Source organism: Crocuta crocuta, unplaced genomic scaffold (genome assembly GCF_008692635.1).
Source record: "Crocuta crocuta isolate KB4526 unplaced genomic scaffold, BGI_CrCroc_1.0 scaffold159, whole genome shotgun sequence".
In the NCBI taxonomy this organism is placed as follows: domain Eukaryota; kingdom Metazoa; phylum Chordata; class Mammalia; order Carnivora; family Hyaenidae; genus Crocuta; species Crocuta crocuta.
Genome location: NW_027533263.1, coordinates 2,201,851 through 2,220,600, shown reverse-complemented (window position 1 = coordinate 2,220,600; position 18,750 = coordinate 2,201,851). Strand labels below are relative to the sequence as shown.

The window sequence follows — 18,750 nt, the reverse complement described above, 5'->3', positions numbered from 1 at the left end:
AAAATGTAATGGAGGTTCATTATACTATTCCCTCTATTTTTGCATGTGTTTGAAATTTTCCATAATAACAAGAAAAAGAAAAAAATCAAATAGGCACATAACATGTGTCTAGTTGGAACTAGCAGCCAATAGATTAATAAATACAGATGTCCTGGAATAAATGACAGTCATAGTGAAAATTCAAATAATAAAAGCCTTGGTTTTGCAATTAAAAGCAAACTCCTCTCAGTAAATTATCCTTAAATTGTCAGTAGAGTTTTGAGCTGACAAAATAATCCTGTGGGTGAGGCTGAACCAGAAGTTGAAGTTTGCTTAGATCTTCAAAACACCTTGGAATCAAGCTTCACAATCAAAACTATTTACAAAGCCAGAGAGGGAGAAAGGGCAAGAGGAGAGAAAGACGAGGGAGAGGGGACCAGCATGGAACCTGGAAAAATTCTGTACCATGCTTTTGGAAATGAGTAACAAAAGGTGGGGAGTAAAGCCTACTTCTCTGGACATGGAGATACAGACAGCTAATTCTCTTAGATATCAGTGCTAGGCTCAATCTTACTTATCAGCCTCAAAAAGATCTCGACGAAGGAGATGCCTGGCGACATCTTCAATCTGCACATGACCCAGAGATTGAAATACCAAATTGCGCCAACCAACAGCAGGAAGTGTCTGGAGATTGTGTGAGTTGTTACAGAAATGTCAGCTGAGCTTCCATATGATCATCACTGGAAATAAAACAAATGCAATTCTTCAAATACTATTTGGAGGATTATGGCTTTTCAACCCAGAACATGGTACTTACTGTCAACTAAAGATTGTCAATTTTTTTTTCCCGGTAGATACCATGTGCCAAGAACTGTGGTAAACACAAAGGATACAAAGATGAATAAGGCAGAAGGCAGGAGGTGGGGGGTGGGGTAGGTGGTCTGTCTTTAGAGATTAGTAGCTTGTTCTTTAGATAATAGCCACAAAAGTCAATGGAAGGCAGAGTATAGCTCAGAAGGATATTGAAACAAAAGGTTATCTTTGTACCCTTTTGTAGGAAAACTTAGTGTGTCTACAGGTGTGTGTGTGTGTGTGTGTGTGTGTGTGTGTGTGTGTGTGTGTTTTGTCCTGCAAGAGGAAGGCTGAAAGGGGATATGAACACCATCTGTGAAACCATCAAGGAAACAGATGGGGTAAACATAGGTTTATTCAACCTAAATCCTAGTGTGCTAGAATTACAGGCTACTCCTTGAAACCCTCAAGAAGTAAATTTAGGACACTTAAGATCAAATATGAATTCATACTCTTGTAAACTCATGAAACCTGAACTTAAGAGATAAAATAGGTGGAAATAGAAGAGGCTTTGAGAAATGAGAAAAAAGGACCCAATTCTAGTTTAACAGGATTTTTAGGACACTACCAAAGTTCTAATCCCCACAAAGCAACAAAACAAAACCCAAGATAAAGCATGCAAGAATGGATGTTTGCTTTCCTTAACAAAAGGAGAAAATTGACAATGTGAAAACTGGTGAGGCAGTTTCTTTCTTATTTTGAACAAAGAGATGCAATGATTCTTGGGAAATCTAATTAAGGTTTGAGCTTGTACTTTGATACTCTTTACTGACAACCTCTCTGCCCTGACAGCTCTATAAACCACTGGGCTGAGGGCCCTTCTTGCTCCAAGCTCACACAGATAGATCTGGGTGGACAAAATAGTTTCATAGTTTGAGATCCAAACTTTTCAGAAAAAGAGGTAAATTCATTGTCCCCCGAAGTCTAGAGTCAGTGGAGTAAAACAGTGAAAAGGGGTTGAGATCTTTAAAAGGAGAATTCTGGTGGCCCTATCGAACAATTTAGTAAAAACTTAATAATTAATAGTTAAAAAATAATGACACTATGGTATTGACTCTTGTTTAGCTTGCTGTATACTTGTTTTTTATTATGACTCCTAGATCATTTTAAGCCAGACGTGAATAAAACCAGCTTTCCTCATGATTCATTTTTCTTTCTTACAGGGAGAATTTTGAAAGAAAAATGAATAATAGCAAAAAATAAGAAACTGAAAAAACCTCAACTCAACATGGCCCTAATTTCAAAGTAGCATGACTGAAATTTTTTGCAAGCATTATTTGCAAGTCTTTTCCTTGCAGATTGAAGATATCACTAGGTATCCTTTGTGGAGGTATTTTTGAGGCTGGTAAGTAAGACTGGGCCTAGCACTGATGTCTAAGATAATTAGCTATCTGCACTTCCCCATCCCCCACTTTTGTTACTCATTTCCAAAGGCAGGCACATAACTTCTCCAGGAAATTTTCTTTTTTTTTACATTGTCACTGTTCGAGTTAAAGTTGAATCCATAGCTCTCAACTGGGGGTGATTTTCCCTTACAGGGGACTTTTGGTGAGGTCTGAACACATTTTTTATTCTCGTAACTGAAGGTCTGTGCTACTGGCATCTACTGGGTAAAGGCTAAGGATGCTGCTTAACATCTTACAAAGCATAGGAAAGCTCCCCATGACAAAGAATATCTGGACCAAAAAGTGTTGATGGTGTGGAGGTTGAGAAACCTTGTGTTAAACTGTTAGTATTAAATCACAGTTTCTAGTATGAACAAGTATCATTTTTTAATGAATGAATTAAACCTTTCACTGAGAGGGATATGTCATGATTAGCACAATCATTTCTCTGATGTTGGACTATTAGGCTGTTTCCAATTTCTCCTTATTACAGATAATCCTGCGGTGGACATCTTCACTCACTTTTTTCAGCTGAATTATTTCCTTAAGATAAATTCCTAGGAGTCAGAAGTGCTGAAAAAATGAGTAGCAATATTTTATCATGCTTCACAAGTTATATTGCCTTCCATTTTGCTTTACAACTGGATGAACCAAATTATAACTCATCAGAAGTATATAAGTGTACCAGTTTTACCAAAACATAGTACTGGGTTTTATCATTAAAAAAAAAAAAAGTGGGAGGATGGAGTACCTGGCTGGCTCAGTTGGAAGAGCATGTGAATCCTGACTTTGGAGTTGAGTTGGAGCCCCACTTTTGGGGGATAGAGATTACTTAAAAATAAATAAATAAATAAACTAAAAAAAAATACTTTGGGACCCCTCGGTGGCTCAGTCTGTTGAGCTTCTGGTTCTTGATTTTGGCTCAGGTTATGCTCTCACATTTGGTGAAATCGAGCCCCCTGTTAGGCTTCGCAGAGCCTGCTTGAGAGTCTCTCTTTGCTCTCTCTCTCAAAATAAATAAATAAACTTTAAAATATTTTTTTTTAAAGTGAGAGGAGGCCTACCTCTCAAATATAAAGTGGTACTTCCGGTTTCCCTCAATCTGCATTTAAGTTGCCACTCAGGATAAATATTTTTCCATACTTGTTTTCTATTGCTATTATTTTTGATATAAATTGTTGATGTCTTTCACTTAGTTTTTTTAACTGGTTCACAATATTTTTCTTTTTAAAATTTAATGTAATTTTGGGGCGCGTGGGTGGCTCAGTCGGTTAAGCCTCCGACTTCGGCTCAGGTCATGATCTCACGGCTCGTGGGTTCAAGCCCCGCGTCGGGCTCTGTGCTGACAGCTAGCTCAGAGACTGGAGCCTGTTTCGAATTCTGTGTCTCCCTCTCTCTGTGACCCTGCCCTGCTCACACTGTCTCTCTGTGTCAGAAATAAATAAAACATTAAAAAAATTTAATGTCATCTTTATCAAGTATAGATTGCAATGCTGTTGTAGTTAACGCATTTTTTAAAAACTTTAAAAAAATGTTTGCTTTTCTGTCCCTCCAGCATAGATAATGTTAACGTTTCCTGCTGGAATTTTCATTTACAATTTTAATACTCTTTTTAGGTGCTGGTCACCTCACCCAACCTGCAGCCTCTACACAGAGAGGCCCTGGGGAAGAGGAGAAGCTTCTCTCGCGATTGATGTCAGCCACCGAGGTAAGAGCAGTACTTGGTCGCTGACGGTATGCGGGAACTCATTTCTCTTAATCAAATGAAAGGCCCGAGGAGGAGCCACAAGGCAGAAAGGAAAATATATGTGAAGGAGAATACCAAATTCTGTGAGGAGTTTGAAGGACCTGCATTAAAAAAAGGGCATCATACCTTTAGGACTTCAGAACTCGCAATGCTCCGTGTGTAGCTATTAATATGCAAAAAATGCCTTCATAAATACTTGATTCTGTTCACAGTGGGGAGGCAGTTCATTTGAAAGAGGAAATGGGAGCTTGGAGTTGAAACATGTCTGCTTGTCTCCTTTTTCTTTTTTCACTGCTCTTTTCATCTGCACATTTCCCCCTTGTAGTTTCTTCCCCCTCTTTCCGCGCGACTTAACCCCCTCCTCCAACTCCCAGGAAGTTGTTGATGTTGTTGCTACTCCAATTTCTATTTGTGGATTTGTCTCGAGGCCCTGATCCTCGGCCGGGTGTGGAAGGGGAGGCTCGGGACCTAGTGGCACAATTTGCCACGCCGCGTGTGGGAGGCGGGAGCCCGAGTCCTTCGCGCTGGATTCCACGGAGCAGACGCACACGCGCCGCCGAGGTTTCAGATCCCGCCGCCAGGGGGCGCCCAGAGGCAGCCTCCCGCGCCCAGGGGCTAAATCCACGAACCCGGTCACCGCTGGCTTTCCCTCTCACTCACGCGTCAGAAACTGTTTTCCACGTCTAGGTCTGTGACTTCTTGTGGAAGCATGGTGATGCCCACATATTCCACCTCTAGGGTTTTTTTTTCCTTCTTTCCTCACAGCTAGCGCAATGATAAAAAAAGGTAAAAGTGCTTTATGTGACTGAACTCCTAATAAGGTCAGACCCCAGTGAGGGGAGGGAGAGGGCGAGTCAGTGAGGAATTAATGGAAAGGAAAGAAAAGTAGAAACTGCTGATGCTGATAAAGATCAATTTTGTGTGCTATCCTAGCCTGCTTCAGAGTGGAAAGGCAGCCCTGCAAGGAATCCACTGGGTTTGCCAGCGGCCCATCAAGGTACGTAACTGAAATCTGCTGGGCAGAAATTTGTTTCTAAATCCTTTCCAGATGCTTTATAGTAAACATGAAATTAGTCATTTACATGGAGTAGGTTGAGGAAGTAGTTAAAATTGAAGTCAGTGATTAATCTAATAAAGGGGCCATTAGCCTCAAGAAGTAAGGGAGTGGGGGAGGCATGGGAGCCGCCTCCACCTTCCCCAGCCCCACCCCCACCCCACCACAGTTTCTCTGTGTTTAGGGGCTGGTGGGGCTCCCTAGGCTTTTCCTTAAATGACTTTCCTCTTGGGGGCTACTTTTAAAGAAAGTTAAGACGACTGTGACTTGAACAAACCAACCGGTTCTGTTGGGAGGAACAGCCCTCCTTTCACAAAGAAGGCACACGAGGTTCTCGGTAAGCTGGTTTGCCAACCTTCACAGGGGAAACCCAGGATTAGGGTTTAAGCCCCTCGTTCTGGTGTTCCTCCTATTTCTGACTGCAAGGCTAATTCAATCGAAGGCTTCATCTGACGTGCCTGAGCCACCCTTTTATTGCTGGTGATATTAGGTCTCCTGAAATACAACCTCGGGAGCTGGGTGAATTTGGAATGCGTTCAGGGTAGGTGAAGCATCTTGAAGGCCTTTGGAATTGTGGAATTATCAAAATATAGCAGAGTATATTTTCCTTGGTGACAGACTCTCTTAAAAAAGAAAACCTTCTAGATCCCTTATAAAGGCTGTCTTCAAAGCAGGCATGTGAAAAAAAAAAATGCAGACGTTGGTTCAGTGTTTCCTCAGTAGCAGGAAGGGTCAGCTTGGCTGTGTTTTACCTCAGTGGAGGCCTGACCCAGGCCGGCGTTCTAACAGTGAGAGTTCAGGTCCTTCCTCAGAACCCAGCTAGGCACACACATGAAACTAAAACTACTTTTATTATTATTGTTTTTTAATGAATGTGAGGAAGGAGGAGAAAGCCCGGCTGTGGCAGGAAGTTGGAGATAAGGGAGAAATAGAGATCATGCCCCCCTTCTGCCCTCCCAGGCTGTGGCCCAGCAGGGAGAGACCTGAGCGTGCCCTGGAGCTGTGCTGTTTCTGCCTCAGGTTCTCTGAGACCCTGAGTACAGCCTTAGGAATTCCTCCTGAGTTCTCTCTAGAGTGAATTTGAAGACAGTCAGCCTCAAAGCTCCAAACGAAGGAATAAATTGATTAAATACTTGTGCATGTATGTTCTTGAAGCACTGATAGACATTTCTCACCCACTCAGACAAAGCGTATTTCTCCTTTTTTCACAGTAGCCTTTCATATTTTTTCTTGATTGCTATTTTTTTCCTCCTCATTAGGAATGAGAATTGGATGGGAGAAAATGGGCCCTTTAGCACAGAGTCTTAGTGGCTATTGCATTTTTGTGTTTCCTTCTTCCCTTTTTCACTTTCTAGAAGTCAGGGAAAGGTCTATTCAACTTATTCAGGCACATGAAGAGCCACACAAAACAGTTCAAGCTGAGTTAAGACATTTCAAGGAACCTCTGTGATTTTATAGTCCATTTGTCTCATTTTATTGATGAGGCAAATGAGTGCCAGAGAGGTGAAGACTCTTACCCAGGGCCACATAGCAAGCTGGGGCAAGAACCCAGTAGTCCAGCCTCCCAGTCTCATGCTCATTCAGAGTCAATACTGTACCTGTTTCTCTGGCTTTTGGGTCAAAGATGAGTTTTCATTAAGATTAGTGTGAAGATAGGTTCTGGATTCAGTGTTTGCTATGGTGAAAATCAGAAAAGGATTAAAGTTGTCAGATCTAGGTCTCATTAATTTCTATATACAGTATACACGTATACACCTAGTTCATGTATATAGGATTATAAACACACATACACCTATGGGATTCATATTTACTCACTAAACAACACTTGGACCCACTATAAGCACAATATAAATACCATGTTAAGTATAGTGCTGAGGACTTATACTCAAATTTCTATTTTTCTTGTTTTGGTTGCTTTTTAAAAGAACAAAAGTAAATTCTTTGTGCTATTAAAATTCAGATACAGCTAAAATTAAAAAGGAAATATTGATGGAAAAAATCTGCTGATACCGTTGAATATAAATTTTGTATGATCATACTTCACTGAAGTAGGAAAATGCTTCTGTAACCTTCCAGATAGAGAGATCAGAGATTTTCCTTTTTCCTCATAATGTGGAGGGGCAACAGAAGTGGAAACATAAAGGGGCACCTGGGTGGCTCATTTGGTTAAGTGCCCAGCTTCGGCTCAGGTCATGATCTCCTGGTTCATGGGTTTGATCCCCGCATCAGGCTTTGTGCTGACAGCTATCTCAGAGCCTGGAGCCTGCTTCGGATTCTGTGTCTCCCTCTCTCTCTGCCCCCTTCCCCCACTCGTGCTCTGTCCCTCTCTCTCTATCAAAAATAAGTAAACACTAAAAAAAATTTTTTTTAAAGAAAAAGAAGTGGAAATATAAAGCAAACAAAGGCAAAGGCCAAACTAGGGCTAGTGGGAATCATGGAGCTTTCCATAAAGCAGGTGCCTCGCAGACGGTGTTAATCTGAGTGGCTTTCCTCCATGGTTGAGTGATCACTGCTTTCCACAGGTGTAAACGCTGAGGCTTGAAACGTAAACTAACTTGCTTAAGGTTGTACCACTAGTGAGCTTTTGAGTAAGGATTTGAGCCCAAGAGTCAAACCCCATGCTACAAAAGGATAGGATTTATTTTGTTTTTCTTTTTATTCCTAAGAAAGTGAATTTAATATTTATAAAGGAATGTTTATTTGAGGAACAGATTTAGCTAAGCACATGGCTCCACTGACAAGGGTTTTAGTCTCTAGTGTGGGTCAAGTGTCCAACAAAAACTTATTTCTATGCTTGTTACTTTTAAGAGCCTGTGGCATCTTTGTCTCTTTGACCTGAAACCTCTACTCATTCCTTGTGGGCCGACCTTTCCTTCTCTGTTGTTTCTCAGCTGTCCTGTTCTTCTGGTTTGAAATGGCTTCGGGACAGATTTAAAACATTTATTTTTTTAAAACAGCTGGGGAAACTGAGGTCCAGAGAGTGGTTTCACGAGATTGGCTGAAGGCTGTTCCTTGAAACGGTGTAAGACCAGAATCTGAACCCAGATCTCCCGACATAGCATCTAATACTTTTCCCTTCACATCACAGTCCCTCCATTAGCCTCACTTGTGTTTGCCACATAACAGCTGCTTGGCCATGATCCATCCTCTGGACAAATCCAGTCCAGCAGAATTGTGTTGAGATGAGGTTCACTTCACTGTGGCTTGGAAGAAAACTTGGGCCTCCTAGAAATGAAACTTATAAATCCTAATGCATAAAGAAAGTTCTTGCAACACGAGGAGAATGAATCAGTCAGCCAGAGTTCAAGAAATGTAAACACATTTTTAGATAGGAGACTAAAAAAAAATCACTTAGGACTTCTCCATCTCTTGGGTCAAGACCCTGGTAATTTACTGAGGTCCAAGCTGTCAAGGAGGGGAGACAGCTCAAACTGCATTCCTGGGAGATAAAGCAATGGGGGTGGTAGAGCTTCCTCTCTGAACAATGAGGCAGAATCTACCCCTGTTGTCAAGCTGAAGGAATTGACTGAACCATCAACCAATGCAGGCAACTGGCTGTGAACACAGACCTGACTCTTTCTCATCATTCTGAGCTGGTGTGTGTACATTCATAGACTACAGACTGCACAACTTCCAGGCCTGCCTGAAACTGGGAGCTCAGTCTTTCTGTGATGAATATTTCTGCCACTAAAGAGATAAACAGAAAACACATTCCTTCTCTGGCTGCCCACCATCAGGCCAGAGCAGATTTTCAACGGCTAGCATTAATCTAACCACAGGCTTTTAGCAAGGAGATAGCATTCCCACCAGATAATCAGGCAGTTTTAGAGATGACCCTTGCTAGATGGGGTCTCATCCCAAACTCTTTTGCCTTCTTCAAATCATGGGATTCTTCACCAAACACTCAGAAGCAGGAAGGAACATCTGATTCTAGCATGGAATAGGCTAGATTTCCTTAAAATTTCCTTAAATTTAAGGCTAAAAATAGCCTTAAAATTTCCTTCTATTTAAACTTATGTTGACAATGTTTAATACTCAAGTTGTCATTGTTCATTGTTTTGATAAAAATGAAATATAATCATATTTAGTCTCATTGTTTCAGAATACTTATTTTCCTCAGTATGGGATGCTCTGGTGGGCCTCACCTGGTATCAGAATAGAGACCAAACCAAAAAGTCATTTCATGAGGCAAACCAGGCCACCTGGCTCCTTCGTGGTTGTGCGTCAGGGCTTGGAAAGAACAGGAGAGTCGCAGGCTCCAAGTGGCCAAATATTCTGTGGTTACAAGGGCAGTAGCTTTTGGAGGTGCTGGGAGGAGCCGCTTTAAACATGTAGGGTCTCACGTATAGGAGGAGGAACTTAACGGAGGACCGTGGGGGAGAAGAAGGGGGAAAACGGGGGGAGAGGGAGGGAGGCAAACCATGAGAGACTCTTGAATGTTGAGAACAAGCTGAGGACTGATGGGTATGGGGGTGAGGGGAAGGGGGGTGATGGGCATGGAGGAGGGCACTTGTGGGGATGAGCACTGGGTGTTGTATGGAAACCAACATGACAATAAACTATTAAAAAAATAAACATGTAGGGTCTTTTCTCACATATGCCATTTCTAAGGCATGATTACTCTTTGATCCTTGGTATGCTCTCATGACACTTTCTCCATAATATGCAGTGGTTCCTCATTGGAGAGGGAATATATCCACTGCCAAACAGATCTCAGAAAGCACTTTTGCCTTCTCACAGCTTTGCACGTGGGTGGACCTGCTGACTCCAGCCAAAGCCAATGGGAGGAGTCCTAAAAGTCAGCCTTTGTACCTTCATGGTTTTATATTTTTGGTCAGAAATGGAAAATACAAAGGCATATTCCAGATTAATTTAAAAAATCTTCTCAATATAAATTAAACCATAAAAAGAAGGGTAATTTTGGGCCCTTTACATAGCCCTGCTGACCTTTCCTTAAGAATGATATCTAGGGGCGCCTGGGTGGCTTAATCAGTTGAGCGTCCGACTTTCGCTTAGGTCATGATCTTGCGGTTCGTGGGTTCGAGCCCTGCATCGGGCTCTGTGCTGACTGCCAGCTCAGAGCCTGGAGCCTATTTCAGAGTCTGTGTCTCCCTCTCTCTCTGACCCTCCCCTGCTCACGCTGTCTCTCTCTCTCTCTCCTAGAAATAAATAAAAAAACATTAAAAAAAGAATGATATCTAAAAATACTTATTTTATATGATATGACTCAAGATGTCTGTGACCTATGGAGTGTTGGACATGTTATCATAAATTTTGATGTGCTTGTTTAGTGCAGGAAACCAAGACCCAAGATGGCCTCTTGGTATTGTCATTATCAAATTCTTGGGCTAAGATTTAAGACCTTATTTATGCTACACATTTTTACTTTAAATCTTCTTGGATGAAGAAGAGGGTGAGATGGGCATATCAAACATTTACTCAAGACCTGAGACAATCTTCAAGCTAAAGACATACCCCAGGGAGGTGTATTAAAGGAACCAAATAGACTCATCTAGAAGATATGTCAGTCTGAATGTAAATATGGAAATGCCTAGTAAATGCAAGGGCAATATTTTTCTTCCAAGTTGAAATAACAGTTCTTTTACTTACTTATATCTTCTTGGATCAAGTCTAGCTCAGTCTCAAGGGTTTGGCTTTAGCTTTGGGAATACCAGCTTCTCTCAAAAGTTCATGAATTATTTTTTATGGAGAGGTCCAAAGGTACATGGCAGTTTACCAATCTCAAAATGGAAGGCAAGCTAGATGATGGAATTTAAATTCAAGTTGTGTGGCAACAAAATATCAACTACATGAGAAATCCTACAGTCAAGGTACATCATAGGATTAATAAGAATACCTGTGGTAGAAGACTGCAAGGAAGAAGGGAATTAACAAAAAAGGCTGAAGGTAGAGCTACACACAAAGTGGTCAGTTCAGTTAAGGTGATCTTAATTCTGTAGAAGATATTGTTCTTGGTCACTCACTCTCAAACAAGAATAGACATCTGGTTTCCTAGCCTCTAGGCTTACCCCCTTCAATCCATTTTGTTACATAGCTGGAAGAGTCATTTCTCTAAAATAAAAATCTGGTTATATCAATTCCTGTGTAAATGGGATCTCCCAGTCTTTGGGACAAATTTCTTAGTTGCTGCTATGCCTTTTCATGATCTGGCTTCTGCCTACCCCACTAGCTAACTGCATTTCTCCCCACTCTCTTCCTTACATGTGCCCTGGGGACCAGTCGTTATAAGCTGTTTACATTTCTCCCACATCACCATGTTTTCTAACTTTAGTGTGGTCCCTTTCTCTGGAACAGCCTTAACTCTTCTTCTCTTCGCTAGTTCCTATATATATCCTTAGAAGCTCAGCTTAATTGTTCTCTTACTCCAAAAGCCTTCTTTAAGCTGTAGGCTGAGTTAGCCTGCACTCATTCATAGCTCTCACCACACTCTGCTACTATGGACGATACTAAGGCATGGACTTTGTCTCTCAGCTCTATTCTTGTGCCTAACACAGTATATGGCATTAGGAGATGATCAATGAGTGTTTGTTGAATGAATAAGTGAATAAGCAATCTTACTTGTAAAACAGATTCACTAATTCTTTCTATTGGACCTGTTCCAATGCTCATGTCTTCATTATTTTTCAAATAAGGAATTGTAAAGAACTAAGACAACAGCAAATGAAAATCCATAGGCCACAGGGAGATATGTGAAAGAAGCAACAGAGAATCTAGGAGGAAAAAAATCCTAAAGAAAAGCTTCATGCTTCTTTATGGCACAAATGTCTGAAGGGTGATGAAACAGGAAAAGAGTATTTATGGATTACTAGTTAAGGAAAGTTATAATTTTTTATCATTCTGACAGAAGAAAAAATATTCTAAACTCTATTATAGATTGAGAAATATAACTGATATGTATACACACACATGCACGCACGCACTAAAATCCACATCAGCCTTAAAATGCATTGTGCTAAACACTGCTTCGTTGCTTGAGCAAGGCCTTGATCCCTTGTGCATATTATACACTAAGTGCAGATTCTGGCTACCTGGGAGGGACACATTCTGCAAATTTCAAGAATCCTTAGTTTTGTGAATACCCCTAGTGTATATCATATCCCCAGTAAAACTAAAATATAATTGAAAAATGAGGGGGAGTTCTTCAAATTCTTTTTTTTTAATTTTTTATTTTATTAAAAAAATTTTTAAATGTTTTTATTTATTTCTGAGAGAGAGAGAGAGACAGCGTTAGCAGGGGAGGGTCAGAGAGAGAGGGAGACACAGAATGTGAAACAGGCTCCAGGCTCTGAGCTAGCTGTCAGCACAGCCTGACGCAGGGCTCGAACCTATGAACTGTGAGATCATGACCTGAGCCGAAGTCGGATGCTTAACTGGCTGAGCCACCCAGGCACCCTGTTCTTTAAGCTCTTAATGAGTTTGTAAATAAAGGATTAGAGTGATTTATAAAACTATTTTTTTGGCAGAGAATCATCAAAGTGTTAAACCACTTTACCTTTGCTTACTTTCATTACCAGCCCCAGAAGCTGGCCTTCTTTGTAGGGCCATTAAAAATATTTATATGAAAAAATCAGTGTTCTTCGTTTTGAAAAATAACTTCACAAGAGTAACTGCAGGTGTTATAATGAACATAGATCACAAAAGTAAGATGTGGGTACTCAGAGGAGGGCAAGGTGCACTCACTAGCTTAGTGATGGTCTCCTGTTTTCCAGCCTCAAATGTCTAGGACTTGACTTCATGCCTCTGTAAGATGACATGTTGTATGTGTCCCTGATTTGTGAAGTCATTTGCAATAGTTAAAACTGAACTTCCAGTCCGCAAATACCCAAGTTCCACCATCTATATAATTTTTTTGGAATCCTATCATTTTTTCCTGAAGATATTCATTAAAACCAAATGACCAAAAAGAAAACAAAAAGTTGTGAAAGATCTATAGGTGATTTCAATGAATAGAAATTTCTTGAATTTCTCTTTGAACCCAATTCCAGGGAGTATCAAGTATTTTCAGAGTAGCGTTACATCCATTTTCTTAAAAGCAAATGAGAAACGTCAAGTACAAAGAGATGCAAGAATTTTTTGTTAAGGTCATTGAGCAAATCAAAGGAACAAATATGTTTCCTATATCTAAGCCATGAAAGAGGTGCTCTATGCTCCCATTGGAATCAGGAGTTTTTATTTAATGGGTACAACATTTCAGTTTTGTAAGAAGAAAAGAGTTGGTTGCACAACAATGTGAATCTACTTAACAATGTGAATGGCACATGTAAGAATGGTTAAAGTGGTAAATTTTATGTTGTATGTATTTTACCTCAATTTTTAAAAATGACAGTAGATAGGAGGAGATGAGGAATTGTACTCCAGGCAGAGGCAACACTATGTTCAAAAGCTTGGAAATAAGAAAGAGATTTGCATTAGCCTAAGGTCTTTTAGTTACTAGGAATAGAGAAGAGAAGAAATAAGTTTTCTTTCCCTTTCATGGATATAAAGCTTGCCATGGGGTAGTTCTGAAATAGTCTAAATTTGTCTTTGACACTCTACTATTACCCTGTCTGTACTTTTCTTTTTGGGCCTTCTCCTCATATAGCTAATGTCCTTCTGTTCATCCGAGCTCTTCAGGATGCCAGTTAGGAATGTTTCCGCCAGTTAGGAATGTTTCAGTTCTTAAAACACTCTTTACCCTCAAATTACTCACCTCTGTTTTTACCCCTGTCAGAATTTTTAGTCCTTCAGAGCAGCTGTTCTCAGCTAGGTTGCAAGAAGACAGCCATTTGATCAAATAAATTTTTACTAAAGTGTGAATGACTATAGCTTCTCAGAAGTATCAACCTTGAAAGAGAATACTTCTGAATTCAAAGTGAACCTAGTAAGATTTTTCATAGTAGAATGAAATGAAATTATAACATTTTTGGCCATATTAGGAAGAATGATTTTGGTCTCGAAAGCCACCTTGTAAATGGCCTATCTTCCTTGAAAATCTGTTTCAAGAGTTTGGTTCTCCTAACCTATTCCTACTTTTTTTCAGCTTCTGTCCTCCCTATGTCTCTGAAAGTTGCAAATCATTTTCAGTGTTACCCACAAAAGGGTGTCTGATGCTGGGTAAGGGGGATTGGAGGGAGAAAAGGATGTGTAACAGAAGCCATTTATTTGTAGGGGTTGTTAGGTCAGGAATTTCCTAAACTCTCCACATGGTCAGATGGCAACATGTCTATTTAGATTGATATCTCCACCATCCCTGCATCCTGGTAAAAAATGAAGGGTTCTTGGGTTCCAATCACAGCTTCTCCATTTAGTGTGTGACCTTGGGCAAGTCACTTAACCTCTCTGAGCCACATTGTCCTAGATGAAAAATGAAGATAATGATAGAATTTACCTCCTATCATTGGTGTGAGGATGAAGTGAAATAATGAATGTAAAGCATTCAGCACAATGTTTAGCATATCAAAGAGAGATAACCATGGTACCTATCATATCCATCATCATCATCATCCTTCACTAGAGAGTTCCTATTAAGAGCTGCTCTGGCCCCGTTCTAACCAATAAGTGAGAATAAACAGAACTGACACTGAAACGTCCTACCATGGTCAGGATGTCCATCCAAGGAGAATGGCAGGAGGAGTAATGCTCCATGCTCTCAAGTATTCTCTGTTTAGATTTTGAGATTGGCAAGCTTACGATTGTGCCTTTTCTCCTTCTAGTCTTGTAGTGTCTGGCAACACCAGTTCCCCCACCCCCAGCTCTGACTCCAGCACTCCCTCTATGGCATTGCTTCCTGTCACTGTAGCAGGTCCCTCATTCAAGATTCATTGATGACTCTCTCCAAATAAGCAGTGAGGAAGACGACACACATTTCTCTATTAATCAAAGACAATTTTTAGGGGAGAGAGAAGGTCTCTGCGTAATCATCCTTTACCCCTGGTCTGGAGCAGAAGCAGCAATGGCAGTAGGTGGAGGATGAGCTGCAAAGTCAGCCTACTTTTCTGGTTTTTGCTTCTTTCTGCATGGTGGGAGTGAAGTATGAAGGGAAGCTTGGAAGAAGTAGTACTCGCCTCAATCCTCCATTTAGAAAACATGCTTAAGTAGGGGTCTGGGTGGCTCAGTTGTTAAGCATCTTAGGTCATGATGGTCTCATAGTTTGTGAGCATGAGCCCCGTTTCTCTCTCTCCGCCCCTCCTGGGATGCTCTCTCTCTCTCTCTGTCCCTCGTTCACTTGCACCCTCTCTCTTTCTCAAAAAACAAAACAAAACAAAACAAAAAAAAACATGCCTGAGAGCATTTTTCAAAGAGTTTCTTCATTTGCAGTTGTGTAGGCTGAGCTGTGCTCAACTTGAGAGGCAAGGTCCATCTCATCATAATATGAATTGTGCACTATATGACCTGCAGAACCCACAGGCCGTCCTTGCAGATTTCCCTTCCTGGGCCAGCCAAGTATAACATGTGGTTCAGCTTCTCTACTCCCCCAAGATTTATACTCAGACCACAGCACACAGGGCTTCCCATGAATAACTCATGAAGACACCACACTTTTCAGGCTCTCAAAGAAGTGAATCCTCTTTCCTACTTATTGCTATATTTGGGGAGAAAATGTTGTTTCTGGAGGTCTCAGTATGAAATAATATATATGCGAGTCAAATGACATAGAGGAGAAGTAGAGGTGACCATTTTTTTTTTCAAGTTTGTTTATTTTTGAGAGACAGAGAAGAGAGACAGAGTACAAGCAGAGGAGGAGCAGAGAGAGAGGGAGACACTGAATCTGAAGCAGGCTCCAGGCTCTGAGCTGTCAGCACAGAGCCTGAGGTAGGGTTCGAACTCACGAACTGTGAGATCATGATCTAAACTAAAGTTGGACACTTAACCAACTGAGCTATCCAGGTACCCCTAGAGGTGACCTTTTTTAGAGGAAAAGCTTACCTTTTAGGAGGCATTGAATACCGGACCCCTCCTTTTCATGGCTGGTATTTGAATTGACAGATTCATAGGCTGAAAAATAATAAGGGTTTTACCTATGAGTATGAACAAGTCTTGAAAAAAGCTATTTTTCTTACTTCAAGACAAGGGAAACCCAAGTGGAGGCTTTGATGGTTAAGCCTCATAATAAATTGGTTTAAAAAATCTGTTGGTGCTATCATGGAGAGAAGGTTGATCTGGGATTTAAAAAGTGCTGAAGAAAATAATACTTTTATTGAAGATGTTTAAGAGTGAAATCCTATAGGGACCATGATGCTGAAATTCTGAGAGGAGAACATTTGACAGAGTAAGAGCATGAAACGGTTAATGCTTGACACATGCTGTGAGGAGATGCCCAGATTTGAACAGCAGATGTGCTGTGAGGCCCCAGCGTGTGCAGCATGGGGGGATGACAGACAAGTATGGAGAGCCTCAGCCTGCAGCTGTAGCACAAATACAAGGGTTGAACCAAGGCAGACAGAGGATTCTAGCCCATCTGATTCCAGCCAAGAAGACAGACAGGCTTTTGCATAGCTCTCATGGGATTTTTTGGTTTTTTGTTTTTGTTTTTGTTTTTGTTTTCAATCTCTTAAAGTTACCTTGGGCAAGAATGATTCTCCTGGCTGTCCTTGTTGGTCAAAATGAAAACTCATTAAAACAAAGCTGTTTTAATGGATGAGGAGAAATTGGATGACAGACCAGAGAAGGACAGTTAAGAGATGGTGGTTGTAATAGGCAGCAAAGAGGTCAACTGAGTGGATCTGAAATGGAAGAACAGCTTTTCATGGGAAATTGGGGGTGGGGGGGGCGTGATGGTGGGGGGGGGTATGTGTGTGATATTGAAGAGATAACAATATGGAGGAAAAAGTCAGAAGGAATCATAGAAAATTCGAACTTGAAAATATTTTGAAATCTTCTAACTGGCCCCCTTCGGACTCACTTCCAAATATATTTAGATATGTATATATACATTTATGCTTCTTTGTCTCATTACTGATAATAAATAAAGTATAAACTAGAGAGGTTGCCAAAAAAGAATGTTTGTTTTTACTNTGATTTGCTAAACTGTGGTGGGCTTGGAAAAGCCTGTTCCTTGGTGTTTTTCTACCTTTCGAGTGTGCGCGCGCACACACACACACACACACACACACACACACACACATCACACACATAACTTAGGCTGAGCAGGGCAACTTGGGATTCTGAGAACCAACACTGGAGAGAGGAAAAGCCATAATTAGTGTTAATTGTTGACCCTACAGTTCAAGAATAGTTGCTCTGGAGAATGGGAAATGAGAACAAACATTAATTATTGAGTAGGGACCCTGGAGACAGACACTCTGGATTAAAAGGAGAGAGATAAATTGCATAATGAATGTTAATTTTCCCTCAAAGAATTGAGTGGTCGGTGGTTGGAAAGGAAAAAGAGGCTAAAACAATCATGAAAGAGAAACCTCACTGTGTGTGGGGGGGTAAGAGGGTACAGGAGGGTTATACACACACTTTCCATCACTGCTTACTGCCTCACCCTTTGCCTTACTCACAGCTCCCAAGAAATTTGCTCTGAGCGTTTTCCTTAGGACTCTTACTGTATACCACAGTTTTCTGTGAGGAAGCTCAACCACTTCCCCAAGAGCATATAAGCCAGAAAACAGGTACACTGCACACTGACAAGCTGAGAGATGTATGACACTGAAATTTATTTTGTATGTGTGTTGGAAGGGGAGGGTAACTTAAAATGAGGGAGGTGGCTGGAATTGAATGCCACTCAAGAGAGAGCTGTGGCTCTGCGTGTGCTGCTGTGGGGGTGATGGGCTCCAGGGCCTTAACTGTTGTTGCTTTATCTTAAGTATAATACATCACATACACACACACACACACACACACACACACACACACCCTCCAAAAAACCCCTCTTAACTGAAAGTGAAAACAGATAAAAGGTAATTTGAGTAGAAAATTGAGATGAGGATTGTAACTAGTTTTGAAAAGAGACTCTAGTATCAGGCTTGTCACTGGCTGGTCAGATTCAGAGAGCTGGTGCATGTCCCCACAGCCAGGCAGCGCCCCCCCGAGTCTGTGCACTGCCTTCTGTTCAGGCCCTCATCAGCTGTTCCCTGATGGCTCTGCAGTAGCCTGAGTGCTCAGCCTTTTCTCTTGCCTGTTCCTTCATGCTGGCACATGCACCGGGTTACACGATACCTCTCCTCAAACATCTGTGATCCCTTGTTGCCTAAAAAGCAACATTGATAGCTTTATTTTGGAACACAGGGTCTTCTCTGGTCTGGCTATGGCCTGACTTTCAGCCTCATCTCCTCCCACAAAGCCCCTTACAATCCATATACATGGGGCGCTTATCGTTTTTCACACGTATTCTACTTTCCTGTCTCTCTTTATCTTTGTTCATGCTGGCCTCTCAACTGGTCATATCTTTCTCTCTTCACTGTTTATCCACTTTTACTAATTTCTCAAAGGTTAGTGCAAGTGGAATTTCTCTGCAAAAATCCTTCCCACTCCCGTAGGTTAAAATCGATCGCTACTTCCTTGAACACCTCCGAATCATGTTGGTTAGGCCTCTGATGCTGCACTCCTGCCATTCTGCCTTGTGGAGGAATTCACTGCTTGTGAGTCTGTCCTCACATGGGCTGTGAGGCCCTGCTGGGCACCAGCCACAGGCACTGGGCCTTGGAAGCAGGAGGAGAGAGCACACGCTCTAGGATAGGGAGGCCTGTGAATGAGTAAACTTGCTGCCTATCAGGTGAAATCAACAT

The 18,750-nt window shown here is 41.3% G+C and overlaps 1 protein-coding gene across 1 annotated transcript in view; it reads right to left on the bottom strand.

The window, feature by feature from the left end:
• KIAA2012 (KIAA2012 ortholog) overlaps nt 1-18,750 on the bottom strand; it is a 110,833-nt gene that overhangs the window by 49,924 nt on the left and 42,159 nt on the right. The window contains exons 12-13 of the mRNA XM_077747590.1: nt 15,944-16,012; nt 6,616-6,692 (exon numbers count right to left, since the gene is read on the bottom strand). Of these exons, the coding sequence (XP_077603716.1) occupies nt 6,616-6,692; nt 15,944-16,012 (146 nt within the window). The remainder of the gene's footprint in view (nt 1-6,615; nt 6,693-15,943; nt 16,013-18,750) is intronic.